Consider the following 24,131-nt stretch of genomic DNA (forward strand, 5'->3'; position numbering starts at 1 on the left):
TAACCATATAGGTAAAAACATTGGTAGCCCTTCATTATGGTCAGCTTGCACCATGTTGCTAACAAGCTATTTATGACAAATAGCAGCCTAAGCATTTGAAAAAATATAACTGGCGCATTTAGTAAAAATTTGTTTCTTTCACTCTCCTAAATATTGTTTAGTTTAGGCCTACTATATGAATCTATGTATAGGCTATTGTATTTGAATGTCCAAAATAACATATTACTTATGACATTTTATTTGTCATTTAGGGTAGCTAAATACCCCAGTACCCTATTTGTAGTGTAATATACACTACACATAGACATTCAATACAGTTAACTTGGGTGTATGGGGTTGCCTGAATTTCAGTCCAGTAGAGAGATGATATTTGTGAGGGTGAGATTTAGAGGGTTGTACTGAGGTAATGAGGATCTATTCCCAGGAAGGTCCGCACTCGCAGCTTTCTCGTTTCTCCGAGAAGCTTCTCATCTTCTCCCAGTTCCGGTTCTGGTACTTTCTAAGGGGCTTAATAAAGGTCTTTGGGGGGCAGCTGACGACTAGTTAAGCGGACAACTTAGGCTACCTCTCGACTACTCCTTACATACATCTTTATCTTTTACTCCGTGCCTCCTTATGAGTTCCCACTCTTAACAGTTTTGTTTTGTGCACTTTAAATAGGCCTACTCGTTCTCTGTTCCTAAATATTCTCGTGAATATTTATACGCAAGTTTCATCGACGCAGCAAATCAGCTCAGCTGCAGCTGCATACGTTTATGCACGAATTTACATATGTCAATCTGAGCAACTAGCCGCATCCGCAGTTTATCGGAACATCTCAGTTCTATTAAATCAGCTAAATTCTGTCATGGCCAAATGGGGAGAGGGGGACCCGCGCTGGATTGTGGAAGAAAGATCAGACGCGACAAATGTTAATAACTGGCACTGGTAAGTAGCACGTGCATGTCCTCCAGTTGGGAAAACGAGGAGTATTTTTTGTCGCTCTTTGCAATACAGTGTTGTTAAGGGCATACCTCTAATGCTGTTGGACTGTTATGAAGTGTCTCTCAATAAATGAAATTCTATTTCCCATCATATGGAGGGTTCATATTTATTCATCTAGATTTTAAGTTAATATGCATAAATGTAGGCTATAGGTTCTGTTATTGATCACTTTCTACGTTCACATGCTCAACTATTCAATCTCAACGTGAGGACAGAATGTGAGGACAGAAACAGATGTAGCACATATAAAAATAGATGATTGACAGTTTAAAATTTAATATTGCATGTCACATCGCAGGGAACGTCTGAAACTTTGATATTTCATATCTACTGCCTGTTCTAATAGATTCTCAGAGCCCTTAGGTTAGTTTTTCCAGTGTTTGCAGAAGCCTCTGGAATGTCCTGTAGTTGAATGTGAGGGGCAGGCACAAGCTATTTTTGGAAGTATGAATGCGAGACAGAATTAGATTCAGGGTGCTCTGATGAAAAGCAAACAGAGCAAGACTTTTGAACTGTCCCACTTGAAATGTCTAACTTTGTTATGTATGTATGTTTCAAAATATAGTCAAATCTAGCCTAAACCATAAAGTGCTCACCCGCCCACAGATTGAAGTTTTTTAGGGATGACGTAAAGACTCCCTTGTGGTTTTTCTTTTTTGAGGCTCAGTTTGTAGTTATAAGTCCCACAGGAGGCAATCGAAACAATAAAAACACTTATTTTATTGATTCCAATACAACACAAACACATATAACACATGTGTATGTGTGTGCGCCAATGTATGCCACTGTAAAGATTCTTAAAGAGACAGTCTATTTGGTCAGTCTGATTTATTCCCCAAATTTGGAGAAACTGAGATTAATGGTTTCATAATTCTCTTTTGAAACATGAATCATATGCAACTTCTATAAAATAAATGATGTTTATAATTATTTAATTTTCTTAATCTTCTTACAGGACAGAAAGAGATGTCACAAGTTGGTCTCAAGATGTAATAAATAACCTCCTTCTTGGGATTCATGTAGAGGGTGAAGAAGGCTCATGCAAAATTACAGATGTCAGCAATATAGACGGCGAGGCCTCCATCAACAACCGCAAAGGGAAACTCATCTTCTTCTATGAGTGGGTTGTTAAAGCCTCATGGACAGGTGAATGAAAGTTCTGTTTGCGTACACAACGTAATAATTGGTGCATTGGTGAATCTTCGAGATCTTTTTTTCTTCACTTCAGGAACAAATAAAATTGGAATCAAATATAAAGGCACTGTGGAAATACCAAATCTCTCTGATGAAAATGACATGGATGACTTAGATGTAAGTGAACCTCTCTCCCAATAAAATACGAGCATGTTGCATGAAAAATCTAACTTATGTTTGTATGTACAGATCTGTGTTTCACTGTGTAAAGACCAGCCAAGCACACCGCTGACTGATCTCATGAGGAAGGAGGGAGTCAAGAAAGTCAGAACGGCACTGGGCAACTATGTCAAACATCTTAAAACGGGTGAGGGTTCTAAAACGTCATTTATTAGTCATACCTGTTTTGTTTTATTTTGTATAGTTAATCACATTCTTGTGACTTGTTTTTACAGAGTTCTCTCAGGGTATGATCTTACCAACTGAAAATGCACTTAACAAACAGAATCAGGAGCCACAAGCCAAGGTCAAACTGGACAACACCCAAGTATGTTCTCATAAACATTTCTGGTAACAGCTAGATATAATATATATATATATATATATATATATATATACAAAACTTATGCTGTGTGATCAGCAAGTATAACATTATAGGCGTTTTTCTTTTAGTTATTGTTTCAGTTATTTATTTTTTTGTGCTTATTTTCGGAATAAAGTTATATGTGTGCACTTTAACTTTTCACCTCTGTATTAAAATTGACCCCAACCCCACAGATTGGGTCCTCCACTACAGGTAACTCTTCCAACACTGGAGTCAAAATTCCTACAGTGTCTTTCAGTCTGAAAGACACCTTCCTTACCTCACCAGAAGAGTTGTACAGGATTTTCCTAAACAAAGAGGTCAGAATCACTCTCCTATTGTTCTGTCAGTCTATACAAATGCAGTCAAAACAATACATGTAGATGTATTCTGGTGGTCTTTTATGCATAGATTATTTGATGTGGAACTCACTTACTCCTTGTCTTTTCATGGTGTAGATGGTACAGGCATTTACACATCTTTATGCTTTTGTGGATGGGTGCTCGGGTGGCAAATTCCAAATACTGGAAGGAAATGTTCACGGACAATTTGCAGAGCTGGTAAGAATAATCATTTAATAATTTTGTTGATGACAGTAATTTTCAAAATTGATTTTAAAAATCTTGCCCTTTCCCTTTAGATTCCAGACCAGAAAATTGTCATGAGATGGAGGTTTTCAAGTTGGCCAGCTGGTATTTATTTATTTATTTGTTTGTTTATTTATGTATCCACTTTTAATATTAGTATTAATAATACATTTTACTTTTCTATATTACTTGTTTTGAATATATTAAGGAATATCTATGAAGTCTGAGGAATGTGTTGCTCATTGTGGACTGTTTGTAGCCATTGTTCTTCACTATTGTTGGGTCTGTTTGCTTTAATCTGAGTTATGATTTATTTTTAATTCTCTTTCAGGACATGCAGCAACTGTCATTTTAAACTTTATGAATCGAGGCAGTGAGACAGAGCTGATTCTGGAGGCCAAAGGAGTTCCCAGCAATGAGGAGGAAAGGATGAAAGAGGGCTGGCAGAGATACTACTTTGATGCCATTAAACAGACGTTTGGATATGGAGCACTGCTCTGCTAAGCTAAAGCTCATGTTGTGTCATGCCAGAAACTCGGGACATAATACACGTAGGCCTGGTTTCACAGACAAGGCTTAGATTAAACCAGGATTAGGCCTTCGTTAATTTAGGACATTTAAGTAGCTTTTATAAACATGCACTAGAAAAAATCATTACTGGTGTGTATCTTGAGACAAAACATAGTCAGTGACATATTTAAGATATGTCAGTGCAAGTTACTTTCAGTTAAAACTCAAACATGCTTTTTAGTCTGGGAATAGGTTTAAGTCTTATCTGTGAAACCAGGGGTTGGATTAAAGAAATGACATCTGTGGAAGTGTGAATATGAAACACTTGTGTATCCTGCCTGCACTGGTTAGTTGGATGCCCACAAACACCTGTGCCTTCTCAATGAAAATAGTTGCCTAAATTCTTTTTGTATTTGTTATTCCATTGCATTAGAGATTTTGTCATGTTTTAATGTAATATCTATATTTGAATGTTATGTCTGGGCATTCCAGATGTAGATATTGAAAAATTTAAAATTGAGTGTTTTATAAGTGAGATTATATTTGCCTGTGATGAAGTGGAAGTCAAATTAATTGTCTGATCATGATACCTTTTAAATATATATATGTGTGTGTGTGTGTGTGTGTCAGATCTTATCGGAATATCGGAAACTGTTGTAATAAAACAGGAAATAAATGTTTTAACTAATAAGAGCCTTTAAACATGCTTATCAATCGAAACATTACTTATTTAGATTATATAATATTTGAAGACTATTTAAAACATTAATTTTAAAATGTATACTAATAATTTATATTATTTTATATCTACCATATTGTTTACTTAACACACGGCTGAGAGAGAGTCAGCTGTTCACAGGCGTTCCCACATCCTGCAAACTGTCGTGTACGCTTCTGCTCCATTCGCGTATCTCAGCAGCCGGAATACCCTTGTGTGTGCACCGCTGATTGGTCAACTGACTCTTGAAGCGCAACGATTGGCTATCACCTACGGTCTCGCATTCTGATTGGTGAAACTGCCGCGGATTAGGAAATAGGTGGTCGGTCAGTGAACAGAAATATGATGAAACACGAGAGACCCTAAAGACGGCTGAACTATCTTGTGTTGTTGAATTTGATAGACATTGCAGTTGCCTTGGAAACATTATTCCGGAAATCGTCCTGGAAATAATATTAAAGGTCCGCAAGCGCCACAGCAATAGTCTCTGAAAGGTGCTGTGTGTTTAGCTCTGCTAGCTGTGTGTTGATAGGCTGTCACTGAGTTAGTTAACGTTACATTGAGCTGCTAGCTGCAAATGCTTTGGTTATTGTGTTAATGTTACATGTATGCGAATGGATTGTTTTGCTGTAATCCATTTGGGCTTTTGGGAGAAGTTTTGGCTTGCTGGTCAAGTTCTTTAGCTAGTGGGTTATGCAGTCAGGTGCAGTTCACTGACACATTTATATAGCTAGATGGCTAGTTAGGATAACAGATAGCTGATGTGCTGATTTAGTTATTTAAGTCAGATTTTTAGTCGTTCACTGCGTTTTGCACACTCTGGCAACATGAATCCCATTAAGAAGTCTTGTCTGGTCCTTATTGTGGCATTAGCTGTGACTTTGGATGTGACAGCTGGTGGTGAGTCAAATTCTTAAAGTATTCAATGTTCAGTAAAGTATTCATTATTCCACTTCTTAAAGTATTCAATGCTTAGTCTATTAGAACAAAGTGCATGTTTATTTAGATGTTAACTAAAGTGTAAAGCTATTTAACAGTTCAAATGTATTAACATGTATTGTATGTAAAGTCTAGCCCTATATAAACCGTAAACTTGGCTGTTTGGTGCATTCATTGCAGAAGTAATACCAGATGAGGAAGGAGATGCGCAGGTCGGTGCGCCTCAGGTAATACAGCATTAAGACATAAGACACACACACACACACACACACACACACACACACACACACATACACACACGTGCTTGTGTAAACAATGCTATTTTCTTAGTGATCTTTGCATCTTGTTGCATCAATGGTTTTATCAAAATCAGAGCACAGATGATAAGGATGGCTCCAGAATTTTGTCGGAACATGCGTATGTTCCTAAAGATGCCCAGCCTGACAGCAGCTCAACAGACACCGGTGTGGAAAGCGAGATTGAGGGGATTGAAAAGGAAGATCTTCCAAGTCAGCCCCCTCCACCAGAGGAACGTCGTAAAGAAGGTGAGTCGGTGCCAGATGGGGTCTGCAGGTGCTTCCTGATTAATATATAGCATTCAAGTCTCAGTAGTTAGATTTTCCTGTGCATTTAGCATCATTTTATCCGTCTCTCTCTACTTTGCATCCATTATTTTACTCCCACCATGAAGGTTTTGTTACTAGTATCTGTGCCATATGTTGCTTAAGTTTAAGTTTCACTGCACAAAATCCTTCTTTTCTGTTCATCGCTAGCTGAGAAAAGAAACTTGCTCACCCATGCATTCACCTGTGTGTGGTTGGTTTCCTGTGAAAGTGTCTGGTTATTGTGTTATTTTCTCATTGGCGTTTATCTTGTGACGTAGTTCCGGTGGTGACTGGTGGAACGGCCTCTGGAGAGCCCTGCGTCTTTCCTTTTCTTTTCCAAGGGAAAGAGTTCTTGGAGTGCACTACTGAAGGCAGAGGAGACGGGAGGCTGTGGTGTGCCACAACGTACGACTACAGCTCTGATAAGAGATGGGGCTTCTGCGAAAGTGAGTGAGCTACTATTGGTAGCATACTTTATAGTGCTTTATATTGTAAAAATGAATCATATTGTGACTCAAGTCTACATGAAATGTGATAATACTACTTTAGTTGAAAGCCAAAGAGTTCTCTGCACATTCTTTGCTTTTTACTACTCATACTCTTTTGCATAATTAGCTTGGATATGAGAAGGTCAATGCTAAAAATACCGGTCTTTATAAATCAGTCATGATTTTTAGCACTTGCGGTTGTTATACCAATTGTGTGTGATGTCTATGTGTCCTGACAGCGGAGGAGCAGGCAGAGCACAGGAGGTTGGTGGAAGAGGCTGAAGAACTGTACCAGGCCACACTTAGGGTGATCAATGGCACCAACCGGAGGAGCCAGAAGAAAGAGTGAGTGCTGTGCCATGTATATTTCTTATTGCTTGCAGTGCTCATGCAAAAGTTTTCCTGTTGTTTTTAGGTCTTCAAGCTACAGAGAAAAAAGATTTACAAGATTATACCTTATCTACCCCTAAAGGGTGAATATTTGTACCTTCATGCACAGTGTTTGCAGATTTTTTTTCTGACAGTGTAGGATAGTTTTAGTTTCTCTGTTGGTGTAAAAGTAACAAATGTATTTTAATTACACTACTGTTCAAACGTTTAGGGTCAGTAAGATATGTATTTATTTATTTTATGATTAAAAAAATAAATAATAATTCTTTATCCAGCAAGGCTGCATTAAATCGATCAAAAGTGACAGTAAAGACAATAATGTTGACAAAAGTTTTCTTTTTAAAATAAATCCTGTTCTTATGAACTTTCTATTCATCAAAGAATCCTGAAAAAATCTTCTTGGGGTCTCCTTGAAATATTTCCATGCTATTTGCAGCATGTTTCTTTATTTGGTTGCATTGTGAGTATTTGCAGCACACGTGTTGTCAAACTGATGAAGATGTTTTCTTAATTTGCTGGTATTTTTTCTATTTGCATGTGTTTTCTTCAGTTGCAGCGTGTTGAGCTCTCTCGGCCACCGTAGTTTTCATTGTTGATAATAACAACAAATGTTTCTTAATGCACCATATTAGAATGATTTCTAATAGATCATGTGACATGGAAGACTGGAGTAATGGCTGTTGAAAATTCAGCTTTGACATCATTGGATTAAATACAAATTTGTAAAAAATAAAAAAAAATATTATTTTTAAAATGTAATATTTCACAATACACTGTTTGTACTATATTTTTCATCAAGTAAATGTAGTTACTGTGACGTCTTTTGAAAACGCTAAAAAAAATGTTTACCGACCCCAGACTTTTGAATACTATAATTCTATTCATTTCTGTATAACAGGTTGTATGAAAAACTCCTGAAAGTTGCAGAGATGGGTCATGCTAAGGCTATGGAGAAGGTGGCATATGCCATGCTTTTGGGAGACTACTTACCCCAGGACGTTCCTCAGGCGAAGGAGATCTTTGAGAAACTGGCACTGGAGGGCTCCCCTAAAGCTCAGACTGTAATGGCAACTGTTTATTTACTAAATGTCATCTTTTATGTCAATACTGATGCTTTTTTGTCCTGTGACTCATTTCAAGCTGTTTGTTACGAATAGCAGCTGTGTGCTTGGTTATTTTATCAATGCTGTGCTATTGCATCTGCATCAGGAAAACTTTATTCCTTTTTTTAAAAAATTGAGGTCCCATCCAATTTGTGTTCACACAGGCACTCGGTTTCCTATATGCTGCAGGATTAGGAGTGAACTCTAGTCAAGCAAAGGTATCCCCTAATGACATTTATCAAGCACAGTATGCTTACTTTAAATGTGCATGTTTATTGAAAATACTGTATTTAACCTAATTGCAGGCATTGGTGTACTACACCTTTGGAGCCTTGGGTGGAAACCTAGTTGCTCATATGATTCTGGTAAGAAGAATGATTTTCTGTACTAGACCTTAAACAAGGAAGGATCTTGTTCCAGCCAGGATACAAGACTTGGATTACTTGCTTATCTTATGTATCAAGTCTTATTTGACTTCACTTGCATCAAGCTGAGTGTCTAGACAAGCCTTCGGAACTACTGAAATTCTGACCGACACATTGGCTCAGTTACATGAAGTTGAAACCTCAGACCTTGTGGCATTTGTCCATGACTACTTTCTCAATGCATTGGTATTGCATAGGCTTGTGTTTGCCCTGCAGTTCATGGCTGTGCTGTCTGATAATTGTCATGCTTTCTTTTCAGGGCTACAGATATTGGGGAGGTGTTGGGGTTCCTCAGAGCTGTGAATCTGCTCTCACTCACTACAGACTTGTGGCCAATCATGGTAAATGTTGTTACATCGCTGTGCTTTCTCAGATGCAATCCTCATACACATCTAAATGCGTCTAATTTCAGCACAACATAATTTATAAGACCCCTGGTGGCCACTTGTAAGGATAATATCTTGTAACTTACTATTATTTTGGTCTCTGACTTTTTTGTTCAGTCTGTTTAAAAAAAGTTTATTGACTTTCTACATAGTTATAGTAGTATATATAGTATATAGACTTACTTCTCACATAATACATGTGAAAGGATTGTTTTCTTAGCAGTGTGAACATAAAAAAGACTAAAAATGCTGTAATATGTAACACATTTTTGGGTTCAATTTACTCATGCTGTGCTGATAGATTTTGGTTATAACGCCCACCATTAATCACTGGTACCACTTAGTTGTCCTCACTGTGTGTGTCTGTCTGTGTTAGTGGCCAGCGATGTGTCCCTGACAGGGGGCAGTGCAGTACAGCGGATCAGGCTCTTGGATGAAGTGGAAAATCCGGGTTCTAGCAGTGGAATGCTAGAGGAGGATTTAATCCAGTACTACCAGTTCTTGGCTGAGAAAGGAGATGTACAGGCACAGGTATAGTAAAACCATGTTGTTTTGTCTGTGGCATTATTGAAATCGAGAATAGATTGTCACTTATAGCAATACTTTTATTTTTTGGAATATTGTAGTTTATTTAGCCTGGAAATCCTGACCTAAATCTGAAAGATTAATGGTCTGGCATGCACTAATGAAAATCGGCCAGCTCGAGGGGCGGCACCAAGCATGCATTTGAAAATCTCACTGCACGCAATTGGATAACACTACGACCAATCACAAGAAGTCCCACCGGCGGAGCTAACTGGTAGATTATGGTGCCTTCACGTGCTATGGTAATTATGGTAAATACCAAAAGCCGACATGGAAAATGCACATGAACACCCCCTCATGTGGTATTTTCCACTGGGCAACTCGTAGAATATTTTGATGCACGAGTTGCCGAGATGAGATAACCTTTGACCTTTTCAAAATGGCGGAGAGCAACGCAAGAGTCGTGAATACTGTTAGCGGATAATTTCTGTAGCCTATACAATGTTGTGTCATTAACAATTGTAATATAATGCGTTAACACTCAATTTTCAACTTCGCCGCAATTTCCTTGTTTCATATATAATCATTTTATGTCATGTTTTATTTTTTTTAATTATTAATTATGTTTTAATCATCAGAAAGCACCACATTTACGTTTTTTTATTTTTTTTGTAAAGATAAAAAAGATACTCTACTGACACAGACCTTGCGGGTACTACATTACGACAACAAAAGCACTGGAACACAACACACTGGTAAATACCAGTTCACAAGTGGAAAATATCATCTTTTCCATAGCACGTGAAGGCAGCATTAGACTCTTACCGTATCCGGTCGGCAAAACAGCAAAAACGCCCTTCTTGCAAAGGAACGATTCGAGCGCCGTCTTCTGTTCCTCTTTTAGATAAAAAGCCAAGTCTAACTCGTTCACTGTAGCGGCCAAAGCCGTTTCAAACAACTGGTGTTCATCCATAGCCATCTTGCAATGTTTACTTCGACGTCACAGCGCTGTCGTCATCTGTTTAGCTCGCCTCTGGCCCGCCTATATCAGATAACCCGATGTGATTGGTGCAGCTTGGATACAAGGGCATATTTAATGAGCATCATTACTCGACACCTGTAACTCACTGAACAAAACTTGTGCTCTCCCGAGAACTCTGGATTTCCAGGGTAGTGTTTATTATAAATGTGTTATCCATGCACATCATTATTATTATTTTTTTAATTCATGTCCCCTCATAAACTTTAATCAAAATAACTTCCTCTTCTCTGATGATGTGTTTACTGGAGTGAGGACGGGACAGCAATAGCAAACCACAACAATCCAATAAATTCCCAATGGACAAAATCACATCCAGCAGTCCTAATTAATTTTTTTTTTCTCTCATTCGAGAAGCCATTTCTCTGGATATACGTCACAATAGGGAAAAAATGACAATCACAACTTCTGTTTCATGTCAACTTCAACTGTATTTTGATCTACCTGTATTTTTGATGATTACCGTCATATTTGCGTTTTTTGTCTAGGTGGGTCTGGGCCAGTTACATTTACATGGAGGACGAGGTGTAGAACAGAATCATCAGGTAATTTCTGTTCAGGCATATTTTGTACTATTCAGGCTTTGCAATTTTAATAATTTGATTAAATTATATGAAATAATGATTTTATACTTTCTTTTTGTCATTCATTTTCAGCGAGCATATGAGTACTTTAACCAGGCAGCAAATGCAGGGAATACACATGCAATGGCATTCCTTGGAAAGGTTCCAATGTTTTTTATTTTATTTATATTTTTATTGGACTGTAAATTGTTGTCCTGTGTTGCTTAATCTTTCAACCTCTTTGTGTCCGTCTTTTGTTCCTCATTATTATTGTATTGTTTTAGATGTACTCTGAAGGCAGCGAGTACGTGCCTCAGAACAATGAGACGGCCCTGCAATATTTCAAAAAGGCTGCAGACTTGGTGTGAAATTTTTTTCCTGTCAAAATTCATAAACTGTTATTTTCAAATGTTCTCCTCTAATCCTTTATTTTTGTTTTGATCTTTTAGGGTAATCCAGTTGGCCAGAGTGGGCTTGGTATGGCTTATCTGTATGGAAGAGGCGTTCCTGTGGTGAGTTTCCTGGATGAGCTGAACTAAACACTGTATGATAATTAAATGACCTTTTCAGTTATTGTTTCTTCTCGTTCCTGCAGAACTATGACCTGGCACTGAAGTATTTTCAGAAAGCTGCAGAGCAGGGCTGGGTGGATGGACAGCTACAGCTGGGAACCATGTACTACAGTAAGTGTGTGCTGGAGAGGGAGATTATGTGCAAATTATGTGATTGTGTTTTTTTTTCCTCAGTTCTGTTTCTTTACCTTTTCTGCTTTCACTGCAAGAGGAAAAATAAGCAGTCATTTATTATAAACGCGAACAAATTTACTGAGCCAGTAAAGGCCATGAAATATATACCTACAGGGTTCCACTAATTTCGAACATCTAAACACATCATTCATGAATGTTACATTTTATATGTAAATATTGTGATTCATTTAATAATGTCTTGATCTACGAAAATAAGTTTACTGCTCATATTTTCAGAGCAAGTATTAAAAGTGTGCATATTCATAGCAATTACACAGCAGATGCCTCAGAATATAGAACAGGGAAGTATCTTTTAGAAAATGTCTTCTAGATGGTTCTCAGAATTGTAGAATGTTGTTGTTGTTGTTATAATAATAATAATAATAATAACATCAAATGCATTTCATCAGACATTCCAAATTTCGGAGAATATAACAACTATTACTGTCATTAATTATTTAATAATAAAAAAAAAAAAGTCCCTCTCTACCTATCTTTCTAGCTCACTGTTTCATTACCTCAGTGGCGATTTATCTTATTTTTGTCTTAAATCACAGCAGACTCTTTTGGCTTGGTTGCCTATGTGATTGTTGCCATGCCAAACTCCCACCTGCATTCTGCTTTGACATGATCTTGACAAACATTGAGGACTGAGGAGTGTCTTAGTCATTTCAGCTAGTGGGTGTTTGAGAGTATGAAAAGTGCCTTTATGACTCTCTCATTCTTCATATTTTAGATGGCATCGGGGTAAAACGTGATTATAAGCAGGCACTTAAATTCTTTAACCTGGCATCTCAAGCGGGTCACATCCTGGCCTTCTATAATCTAGCCCAGATGCATGCCACGGGGACTGGGGTCATGCGCTCCTGCCACACTGCAGTGGAGGTGAGGCATTATTTCATGATGCATAGCCATGTTTCAAAAAGCTTTTCTGAAAGTGTTTAATGTATGTGTATTTGTGAGAGCAGCTCTTCAAGAATGTGTGTGAGCGCGGCCGCTGGTCTGAGAGACTCATGGCGGCATACGGAAGCTTTAAGGAGGGAGATCCGGACTCTGCTCTAGTACAGTATCTACTGCTGGCCGAACAAGGCTACGAGGTTGCTCAGAGCAATGTGGCCTTCATCCTCGATCAAAGTGAGTATGGGCTCTACCACCAGAGGGCGTCAAACCCCCAACACCTACATGCAAGTTAATGGTGGTTTCTAGTTAAAAGCTGGTCTGAGAAAGCAAACCTGGATCTTTCTGACCCTTTAAATCCGTCCTTATAGTTTTCACCTCAGCCAGCATCTGCCTTGTAATTGGAATTTTGTTTTTAAACCTTATCTTTATTGCAAAAATATGAAATATAACTAGGAAGTCTCCAAAAAGAACCCCCAATTTATATAAGCTGTAACTGCTGCTCGTAATCGGAATTTTGTAAAAGAACAGGATGAAATGATTAAAATCTTAATTTTTATTAGGCCTGGAAAAGTCATGGATATATGCCTTGTATTTTATAGAAAATATTCTTTTGTAAAGGGAATGTAATTATAATTATTATTTTATTTTCTTCTCTAAAATATTAATTGGCTTGACTTTGCTAGATAATTTACAAATTTCTTAAAAACGAACATATAGCTGATTATTTAAATATATTAATTAAAAAATGCAATGAAAAATTGGCCTGAATCTTTATATGATAATTTTTTTTTTTAAATAAAACATCATTATTAGCAATGACTGGAAAAAAATCTATGCAAATTCATGTCAAAATATGTGGGAATGCACAAAGAAGGTCACAGAATCTTCCGTGATGGTAAAGCAGTCTGCGCAGAGCCTGAGAGACCACTTAAAGATCCGTCAGCCTTTCCTTTCATGTTTACTGTCTCTTGGCAAATGAAAACCCAGCTAAATTAAGCTACTTCACATTTGTGAAGGTAAATCTGACTCCGTGTCTGTGTATGTGTCTTTTTTTTTTCAGAGGGGTCACAGATCTTCAATGAGAATGAAACGTACCCAAGGGCTTTGCTCCACTGGACCAGAGCAGCTGCTCAAGGTTAGACTGTTCTCTTCAACCCTTACATTCACTCTAACAAAATGCCAAAGTGCTTTGATGGCCTTACAACCATTATGGTGAGACAAATATAACTGCTTACTACATGGCTCTCTCAGATACTTGATCCTGATTGGTCATTTGTGACATTATGTGTTGTCAGATATTTCTGTATAATTAATGCTAAACTGTATTTGAACGTTGTAGCTACTAGCAACCATTCTTCTACACTGTCATCGTTTTGCATATCTCATATTACTCTGCAAAAAAATTATTTCAATGTTTCATGCCAATTTATTTACTTATTTGCTGCACATCCACGTAACAACTGGATCATGTATAATCAGACGGTCATTATCGCTAAATAAACCCCTTCAGGCTGAAACAGGATTCCTCTGCTTCTGTTTTTATAATTCCATTTTAATTTTAATGAGGCTATTGAACATCCAGGACATTTGTAACATTAGCTTTTTTATCTTTTGTTTACAGGATACACAGTGGCCAGAATCAAGCTGGGTGACTATCATTTCTATGGCTATGGCACTGATGTGGACTATGAGACCGCAGTCATTCATTATCGTCTGGCCTCTGAGCAACAGCATAGTGCACAGGCCATGTTCAATCTGGGATATATGCATGAGAAGGGCCTCGGTATCAAACAGGTGAAATCTCCATGTGTATTTACATATAGCACGTACACACTACTGTTGAAAAGTTTGGGGTTGGTAAGAATTTTTTATGTTTTTGAAGTCTCTTGTGCTCACCAAGGCTGACTTTCTATCTGATTAGAAATACGGCAAGAACCATAATGTTGTGAAAAATATTACTGTTTAAAATATTAACATATTTCAAAATTTACTTTATTCTTGTGATGGCAAAGCTGAATTTTCAGCAGTCTTCAGTCGCTTGATTTGATGCTCATGAAACATTTCTTATTATTATAAATGTTGAAAACAGTTGTGCTGTTTAATCATTTTGTGGAAACCATGATACATTTACCCCCAGAATTTGATGAAGAGTTAAAAGAAGAGCATTATTTGAAATAGAAATCATTTGTAATATTATAAATGTCTTTGCTCTCACTTTTTAATGCATCCTTGTGGAATAGAAGTATTCATTTCTCTCTAAAGACCCCAAACATTTGAACTGTAGTGTTTTCGGTTGTTCCTCCACAGGACATTCATCTGGCTAAACGTTTCTATGACATGGCTGCAGAGGCCAGTCCCGATGCCCAAGTTCCTGTGTTCCTGGCCCTGTGCAAGCTGGGCCTCATTTATGCACTACAGTACCTGCAGGATCTCAATGTAAGTCGCATCTTTCAGTGAGGATCCACCTTAAATCTGACATGTCTCAAGTCAAGCAATAACCAATAACTTGCATCTTTTATCTTCAGCTGAAGGAGCTTCTATCTCAGGTGGATCTTGACCAGTTACTGGGTCCAGAGTGGGATCTCTACCTCATGACTGTCATTGCTCTGCTCTTGGGCACAGTGATCGCATATCGGCAGAGACAGCACCAAGCCGTACCCAGAGCCCCTGCAGCGCCTCCTAGACCTCCCGGCCAGCCGGAGCAGCCTGCCGAAGAGCCTGAGGAACAATGAGAGAGCAGGGATCAGGGTGGAGGTGACCGAACGGGACTAGGGGTACGGGAGACCGAATTGAGGCCCATTAGCGTCTCTTTCCCCGGGACAGCCGCTGACACCTGCACCCTGCTGTGGTCTTTAACCCTGTAAACCCCAAAAGAGCTTTCAGGACTCTTGTTGCCCTGTCCAGCCCCTCTCTAGTCTTTTTTACTGTGGCTTGGGGAAAAAACTAGACGAACTTCTATGATATCTTAAACGTGCGCCTCAGGGTTTTGCCAGGTGAAATAATATTTGTGCAAATCAACGCTCACTATGTGGGGGGAAAAAAGATCACATTGCTGAAGGAACTACGGTAGTTGTTTCTGAATTTTGCTTTCCACTGTGCTAAAAGTCAAGGATCATACCTATTTTGTGCAACCCATTCAGATTTTTTTGTTCTTGTTAGTTTGGTGCAAATTCGGATTCGGACACCATGCCTCATTGGGATGCAGAGTGCGAGATGGGCTGCGCTCTGAATTCTATTTGTAAAAAGTTCATACACTAAGCATGTGTTCCTTTTAAGTGGCTTGCTAGCAGATTTTTTTTTTTTTTTTTTTTTTTTTTTTTTTTTCAGAAATTATTATATACAAATTATTTATAATGTCAGTATTTGGACAAAAAGTTGTTTTCACCTACACATAGGTGTAGATTTCACTTGATTAAAACATGAGCAGTTACAGATGAATAAATTACATGGTAAGAAATCTAAGGTTATCAGTCTGCCAAAAGGCTTTTTATTGCCATAAACGCTCACCCTGCCAAACACTGAATCATTGAGATGGCCCTTGACCTCATTTAGTGTGTCTGTAGCATATTTATGGTATAGATTCAAGGCTGGTGTCCATTATGTTTCAGATTGTTAAACGTCTTTCTTCAGCAGTCATTCAACCTTTCCAAAAGTTTCCAAAATAAGAGATAAATTCCACTGCATACATGCAAAACATTTTAATTGTTAAATGGGTTGCTGTTTGCTATTATGCTCACTTTTGGTATTACAAGACACCTTTTTCCTTTTTTATTTTCGGATCAAGACATTGAATGCTCTCAAAGCTATTTTTGATGATTATCATATAAGGTCTCTTGCTCTGTAACATCAGCTTCCTGAAGCGGGTTAATTTGCTTCAGAACGTGGCTTTGTGTGCTGAATCATAGTTTTAGTTTCTTTTTTCAGAGGAAAATATTTTTTCAGATAATTTAAATTGTGAGCATGTCTAGAATATTTGATCGTTTGGTGATGGAATGTCTGTTTCAGGAAATATAGCAATACCACAAAGTTTGGTGCAAAAAAAAAAAGAAAAGAAATCTGTAATGTAAGCCTACATATGTGAATAGGAATGTAAAGGACTGATTTTCATGCGAAGATGCACCAGAGCATTAGTCTGTTTTTGTGGAGTTCACGTAATTCAGCAATGGTTTGAAACTATAAAAATCATATAACAGATTCTTCTATGTAAATCAAGCCGCTCATAATACAGAGATGACAACGGATGAGTCTAAAAAAAAAGCAAATAATAACATTTTCAACTGGCAATGTTTCTAAATAACTAATAAAAATCAATGGGTTCACAGCGAATGTCATTTCCTTTCTTAAAATAATTAGCTATTCAGTCCAAACAAACATCCAGTGCGCACATCATCAACCGCCACCTTATTTATTTCTCTCTGAAAGGATTCCTGGTCCTGATCTGCATTGCGCTGCGGATCCGTTTCTCCCAGGCCCCAGTGCTACATGGTTTCCAGTAAAGCTCTCTGAAGTTGTGAATGGTCACCAGTCCCCTGGCAGTTGCATGTGCATCTGGATCATGCTTTATGTCGGTGGGCCTGAACTTCGTCACTCAGCTGTTTTGGGTGGGGGAGATAAAGGGGCACTGATATAATGGCCCCGTTCTCTCTGCACACACATCCATTGTGCTAACCAGCTTGGAAACGCTCCACCATGGAGTGGCTTTTCATTGCCGTGGCAACCTGTTTGCTAGCCCTCTGCCCTGTCAAAGGTAAGTACTAGAAGCACCCAGAGCTGGAAAGATAAGCTGGAGCGCAGGGCCCACGATACATGTGTGAGATTGACCTGGGATGCCAGGACTCCAAATTGGTGGAGCGAGATGTTTATGTGAAGCTGTGTTGAAGGCCTTTGCGCTTGTGCTGTACCAATGGAGGCCGGTCTGTATCATATTTTGACTTTTGCTAAGGCTCAAGTGCTCATGGATCGTAATCTTTATCTCAAGGTGACAAGTGGAGGCTGGAATATGAGGAAGGACTCAGTCACTACAGCGAGGAAGCGCTTCGAAAGGTGCGTTTGTGTTTTGTGATGGGATTTTTTGGGGGCTTTATCATATGGTTGAGGATGTTTTTCTTTCTCATGAGGTCATAAATACAACTGTCCAATTAGTTTATCTTTGATAAATCATAATGTAAAACATCATTTCAGTACTCCAGGTGGTCTATCTATGGGGTGGCCTGAATGTTTTGGTTGTGATGTCACAGAAACCGCCTGTTTAGCATGTTATTTTGTTACAGGAGTTTCCTGAGAAGACCAGGCCAATCAGTTTCAAACATCCACTGTTCACGTGTCCTGACATGAGCCCCTCCTCTTCTGTGCCAACCTCAGGTAGGCTGGCCTTGGGTCTGCGTTTTAGACTATTTTTCCTCATTGTGACAAGATTTGCCAATGATGAATACACACTACTGATCTAAAGTCAGTACGATCAAGCTTGACTTTACAGGCCGCCAATGCTAGTCATGCTGGAGACAAAACATTTTTTTTTTTACATTAACACTGATGTTTATTATTGATGATGAATGCTAGCTCTTGTTGTACCACAGACAAACTGCATTATATAATGTTTTGGTACTTGCTGTATCTCTTGTAGTTGAGCTGGTGAGGGCAGCAGATATTAAAGTGATCGCTGCCCTTGGGGATTCACTGACTGTGAGTGTGATTATTTACTCTTTTCTTTTTTCGGTTTAGTGGACTTTTCATTAGTTAGCTGACAACAGAATTCATTCTACACTATCTTTATTCATGAGGCAAAATGAGGTAAACAACTTAAAGGGATAGTTAACCCAAAAATGCAAATTCTGTCATCATTTACTTACCATCATGTTGTTCCAAACCTGTATGAGTTTCTTTCTTCTGTTAACCACAAAAGAAGATATTTTGAGTATTTTTATTACTCAAGTATATATATTATTTTTCCTACTATGGAAGTCAATGGAGACTTGGGCCTGTTTGGTTGCCCAAAATATCTTCTTTTGTGTTTTTCATTTTTTCATTTTTGGGTGAACTATCCCTTTAAGCAGTACAAATACATACATTTGTTATTGATGCAGTTACTGATAATATAAGGGTTTAGAATAAAGCAATAATGATTTCTAATAGTAATTGTCTCACTTGTAGACAGCCATTGGTGCAAATGCAACCACAGTTCTTGGCATACCGATTGAATTTCGTCACGTGTCATGGAGGTAAATGTATTACTAATACTAATATAACATGCTTTTATAAATAAAGTGACTTTTTATCCAGTATGATGATATTTCTCATACTTTGTGAAGTTCTAATAATGTGGCCAAAATATTTGTTTTTAACTTTTTGTACTTATTCCATATTTTTAAAGCATTGGTGGCTATGGAACCTTTCAAGATGTCATTACACTGGCAAGTACGTCCTTTTGCCTCAATATCAGTCATGTGAAAAGTAAAAATTGGTGAATTGAACTGAATTGAATTTGTGACCCCGGGATCTTCTGTGCTTTTGATTTAGACATCATTCGACTCTTCAACCCCCACTTAGTGGGTCCTGCCCCAACCAAGACGGTCCATGGTACCCCAGCTCCCCTCTGCGAGACTGGATTTAACCTGGCTGTAACCGGACACAACACCTTGTAAATGCTAGTACATCCCTAGTCATTCTTCATAAATGGTTGTTAAAGAACAAACACCTGAAAATATGCCATCAAGATATTTTTACTTTAACTGTATACAATAGCGAATGTGCTATTGTATCAGGCGATGATATGAGTTTTGCTTTCTTTCTAGTAATCTTCCTGAACAAGTCAGACATTTGATTGATACATTGAAAACATATGAGGTAAATGCATTATTGCTTTTGAATACGCCGTTTCCGAAACTAAATGTGTTGTTTGTCCTCTGCTTCTGTTGCTTTTTACAAATACAGATGCTGAAATCTTGGCATTATTGTGATTCCGTCTTTTGCTACAGGATATTGACTTTGATGAAGACTGGAAACTGTTGACCATTCTAATTGGGATGAATGACATCTGTGATTACTGCAAAGACAAGGCATTGCTTACAAAGCTGTTTGTTTGGCAAACTACAGACAGAAGATTCTTCTACAGTATTGACAGATTTTGTTCAAAATGTCAAAGCGGGAACTATAGGAGGTTTAAAACAAATGTCATATTGATTGTGAACACATAGACGCTTGTAGAGATGATCATCAACATGAGTAATATTGCCTTGAAATGTGTTTGCTCTTTGAGAAACAGCAGTTGTAGGCAGTAAAAGTGACCTTTAAAGAGTCTATATTCAGATATATTGTCCTTTTTGAGTGTTTTTATAGAGCCTCTAAATTTATGTCCTCTATTTATGCACACAGTCCCTGTTTTCGGTGGAGAACTTTGTCCATTACATGACTGTGTCCTTGGAAATGCTGATGAATGAGGTAATAGCAGATTTCGAGATATAATATCAAATGCTTGGGTTTTTTTTAAACGTTTTTTTTTTTTAAGTCTTTTATGCTCACCAAGGCTACATTTATAATACAAATACAGTAAAAACTGTAATATTGTGGGTGGATTATTTTAATTTTAAATATGTTTTTAATTTATTCCTGTGATGGCAAAGCTGAATTTTCATCATCATTACTCCAGTCTTCAGTGTCACATGATCCTTCAGAAATCAGTCTAAAATTCTGATTTGCTGCTCAAGAAACACTTTTTTTATGATCAGTATTGAAAGCAGTTGTGCTTAAATTTTTTGTGGAAACGGAAATCGTGTGTAATATCATATAACTTTACTGATATTTTTTGTTGTTAATCAGCTTAATGCATTAATAAAAGTTTCTATCACCTTTGCAGGTTCCTCGAATGATAGTGAACGTGGTCCAGATACTGCCGATGGAGACCCTCAGGGAAGTTCAGAAACCCACCCCAGGATGTCTGCTCCAGAGGTACAGGAAATTAAAAGGGATAGTTCACCCAAAAATGAAAATTCTGTCAGTAATTACTCACCCTCATGTTGTTCCAACCCCGTAAGACCTTCGTTCATCTTCGGAACACAAATTAAGATATTTTTGATTAAATCTGAGAGCTGTCTCACTCCTCCATAGACTTCTAAGGGACAGAAACTTGCTGGCCCAGAAAAGTTATTAAAGAGATCGTTAATGTAGTCCAAGTGACTACAGTGGCTTAATCTTAAGTTTATCAAGCGACGAGAATACTTTTTGCGCGCTAAAAACAAACAAAAATAATGACTTTATTCCACTATTCATTTCCTTCTCTCTAGGCCTCGAGTGAGTTAACGTAGTGTTTTTGCGCAGCGCGTCACACACATGACCAGCGTCGGACAATAGTGAGCCTACGTGGTGACGTGCAACACTGACGCGCTACGCAAAAACACTACGTTAACTCACTTGAGGCCCAGAGAGAAGGAAATGAATAGTGGAATAAAGTTGTTATTTTTTTTTTTTCAGCGCACAAAAAGTATTCTCGTCACTTGATAAACTTAAGATTAAGCCACTGTGGTCACTTGGACTACATTAACGATCTCTTTAATAACTTTTCTGGGCCAGCAAGTTTCAGTCCCTTAGAAGTCTATGGAGGAGTGATCCAGCTCTCAGATTTCATCAAAAATATCTTAATTTGTGTTCCGAAGATGAACAAAGGTCTTACGGGGTTGGAACAACATGAGGGTGAGTAATTACTGACAGAATTTTCATTTTTGGGTGAACTATCCCTTTAAATCAAGCTTTAAAATATGGGCTAAGAGCAAGTGTGATGATATCATGGATACTCGATATGCATTGTGTTTTTATTTTCATTCACAATTAGCAATTCTTTCAAAATCAAAAATGAATGTTTATGCTCTTTCAGTGCTACATGTTCATTTCTCTCATATTCAATGCTCTGATCTCTCCAGGTCATTCTGCTCCTGTCTGGTAAAGCCAGCCGCTGGATCCGCTGATCTAAAGGAGCTGGTTGGAGTCAACTTAGAGTTCCAGGTGGATTTGTTTTCTCAATTATCTATACAGATATATTACAAATCTGTAATTTGCAAATATGGTGCTAAACTGTGTGGTTGCATTTTGTCTTTGTTTCAGTGTAACTATACAGTTTAAGTACTGAATAGAGCTAGTATTCATTAACAACATGGACTTACTACGTTATTACAGTAAGTACATGATGTGTAACAAGGATGCTGTAAAATAAAATGTTACCCAAAATATCTTTTGTTTTAGAAAGCACTGGAGCAGCTCTTGCACAGTGACCGTTTCTTTAAGAACGACTTTGCTGTAGTTTTGCAGCCATTCTTGAAACACGCAGACCCTCCAAGACTCCCTGTAAGAAGTGACCACTGATTGTGTTATGTTTATAATTTATGCCACATTTCTGCTAGCTTTGCATTAGGTTTAAAATTGAAAGTTTCCATTAATATGTGCATGTGCTGTTCAAGGTTTGTCTCATTAATTTGTCCCTGATTAGAATGGGAAGATTGACATGAGCTTCTTTACCCCGGACTGTTTCCACTTTACTATGAAAGGACACGAGGAGCTAGCCAAGGGACTGTGGAACAACATGGTAAGTTTTGGTTTCACAAATTCACAACGCTCCATTTAAAGGGATAGTTCACTTTGAAATTAAATTTTGGTATGTTTTAGCTTACCTCAAGGGCATCCAAGATGTAGGTGTCTTTTTTTCCACAGTAGTTTCAATTTTGATATTTTTAGGTCAAACCGTTCTTGTCTGACAGGCATATAATGCAGGTCTATGGTCACCCCCTCAAAGAGCATGAACAGAGTCCAAATTAAAACAATTCCCCATCGTCCAAATTAAGCAATTCCACATCGTAAGTACACATTGATGGCCTAAAACACGAAACGAGCAGTTTGTGTGAGAAAACGAACAGTATTTATATCGTTTTACCTCTTGTAACACAGCCACGTCCAAGTGATCTGAGGGGGCGCGCGCTTCCTGCTGTGTGACGTGTGCGCAGACTGGTGCATAGATATATACACTAGATATACACTCTAGTGTATATATCTATGCACCAGTCTGCGCACACGTCACACAGCAGGAAGCGCGCGCCCCCTCAGATCACTTGGACGTGGCTGTGTTACAAGAGGTAAAACGATATAAATACTGTTCGTTTTCTCACACAAACTGCTCGTTTCGTGTCTTAGGCCATCAATGTGTACTTACGATGGGGAATTGTTTAATTTGGACGATGGGGAATTGTTTTAATTTGGACTCTGTTCATGCTCTTTGAGACAGTGACCACAGACCTGCATTATATGACTGACAGACAAGAACGGTTTGACCTAAAAATATCCAAATTGAAACTACTGCGGAAAAAAAGACACCTACATCTTGGATGCCCTTGAGGTAAGCTAAAACATACCAAAATTTTATTTCAAAGTGAACTATCCCTTTAATAAAATAAAATGATATATAAATATATATACGTAACAAAATATATAATAAATAAAACATAGAATAAAATATCATTTTGATGTACACATCAGCCACAACCTCTGATTATCTCTGTCATATAGGCACAGTTTGTCATTCTGAAATCGTTTCTCTAATTTTTTTTGTGGCAAGTTTCAACCTGAAGGGGAGAAGTTTCTGGTGGAGAGCTTTTCAAACCCTATTGAGCTTATTTGCCCCCCTGTGGTAAGAAATTATATTTTATTTTGTTATGGATTCATTTGCTAATTCTATTATTACATCCTTTACTTTTTTTTTTTTCAAACTGACAAATCCTAGAGTCATCCATACATTTACACCAGACCCACTGTTGTAAAGCCAGGCCCGTCAGCTGGCATCAGACTAGCCGTTCTCCACCTCATGCTTGCCTTGGCTTTCCTTCCACTGTGGTTGGCTGTAAATCTGGCCTCCTTGTAGGACATCCATATGGAGTATCATGGTACATCATGTCTGCCCACCTGATGTTCTACTTGTGCTGGATATCAATGCTTTGACATTCTCAGAACCATTGAGGATCTATTTTGAGACTTGAGCCACTGCAGGAAAACTGATAATGAGGGAGTGAAAGATAAAAAAGAAAAAAAAGAAAAATGGACTTACAATCAGCATCATATTTAATTGTTCGGTGGAGTTTCTGCAATGGAAATGTTAAAACCTCAGAATAGAACAATATATGCTAATGTGATGACCTTTTCTGATATACCCAACTAAAATGGCACAAGAGCAGGTGCAAAGCCACATTTAGCTCTGCGTAATGCTGCTATAATTCATTTAGGTACGAAAGGTAACTGTGTAAGCTGATTCCGGGTTGTCTGAATAAAAAACGGCCAGAGGTTACACTGTAAACTCATTAAGCCTCTGCGGATAAAGGATTTTAATGTTGAGTGAGAACAATTGTTTTGCTTCTGAGAGCATGGTGAAAGTACATAAGTATGATGTACCACAGTAATAAGATCATTGTTTTGGATGCTACGACTTGAGAAGTGCTTTTGCTCTTCTCAAATAAAGATTTCAGAAGGGACACTT

General features: G+C 38.0%; 3 protein-coding genes across 3 annotated transcripts; all 3 read left to right on the forward strand.

The window, feature by feature from the left end:
- Positions 1 to 392: 392 nt before the first annotated feature.
- ahsa1a (AHA1, activator of heat shock protein ATPase homolog 1a) lies at positions 393 to 4,489 on the forward strand. The gene is made up of 9 exons (XM_081378549.1): positions 393 to 927; positions 1,940 to 2,130; positions 2,213 to 2,295; positions 2,368 to 2,485; positions 2,574 to 2,665; positions 2,896 to 3,021; positions 3,160 to 3,261; positions 3,342 to 3,393; positions 3,620 to 4,489. The coding sequence occupies exons 1-9, from the start codon at positions 848 to 850 to the stop codon at positions 3,790 to 3,792; spliced, it is 1,017 nt and encodes a 338-aa protein (XP_081234675.1). The 5' UTR covers positions 393 to 847; the 3' UTR covers positions 3,793 to 4,489.
- A 324-nt stretch (positions 4,490 to 4,813) lies between these two features.
- Positions 4,814 to 16,946, forward strand: sel1l (SEL1L adaptor subunit of SYVN1 ubiquitin ligase). The gene is made up of 21 exons (XM_081379196.1): positions 4,814 to 5,416; positions 5,636 to 5,682; positions 5,829 to 6,000; positions 6,339 to 6,506; positions 6,788 to 6,893; positions 7,837 to 7,999; positions 8,206 to 8,259; positions 8,347 to 8,406; positions 8,726 to 8,807; positions 9,229 to 9,383; positions 10,905 to 10,961; positions 11,073 to 11,141; positions 11,264 to 11,341; positions 11,429 to 11,491; positions 11,575 to 11,662; positions 12,462 to 12,610; positions 12,694 to 12,859; positions 13,686 to 13,760; positions 14,247 to 14,419; positions 14,933 to 15,061; positions 15,151 to 16,946. The coding sequence occupies exons 1-21, from the start codon at positions 5,344 to 5,346 to the stop codon at positions 15,355 to 15,357; spliced, it is 2,334 nt and encodes a 777-aa protein (XP_081235322.1). The 5' UTR covers positions 4,814 to 5,343; the 3' UTR covers positions 15,358 to 16,946.
- A 430-nt stretch (positions 16,947 to 17,376) lies between these two features.
- LOC308698821 (phospholipase B1, membrane-associated) lies at positions 17,377 to 24,131 on the forward strand. The gene is made up of 12 exons (XM_081379197.1): positions 17,377 to 17,668; positions 17,896 to 17,986; positions 18,249 to 18,307; positions 18,776 to 18,843; positions 18,996 to 19,039; positions 19,142 to 19,262; positions 19,417 to 20,062; positions 20,478 to 20,569; positions 21,538 to 21,958; positions 22,101 to 22,196; positions 23,220 to 23,291; positions 23,385 to 24,131. Exons 2-7 carry the CDS (start codon positions 17,956 to 17,958, stop codon positions 19,631 to 19,633), a joined length of 540 nt encoding a protein of 179 aa, XP_081235323.1. The 5' UTR covers positions 17,377 to 17,668; positions 17,896 to 17,955; the 3' UTR covers positions 19,634 to 20,062; positions 20,478 to 20,569; positions 21,538 to 21,958; positions 22,101 to 22,196; positions 23,220 to 23,291; positions 23,385 to 24,131.

Source organism: Scardinius erythrophthalmus, assembly GCF_964197995.2.
Source record: "Scardinius erythrophthalmus genome assembly, chromosome: 11".
In the NCBI taxonomy this organism is placed as follows: domain Eukaryota; kingdom Metazoa; phylum Chordata; class Actinopteri; order Cypriniformes; family Leuciscidae; genus Scardinius; species Scardinius erythrophthalmus.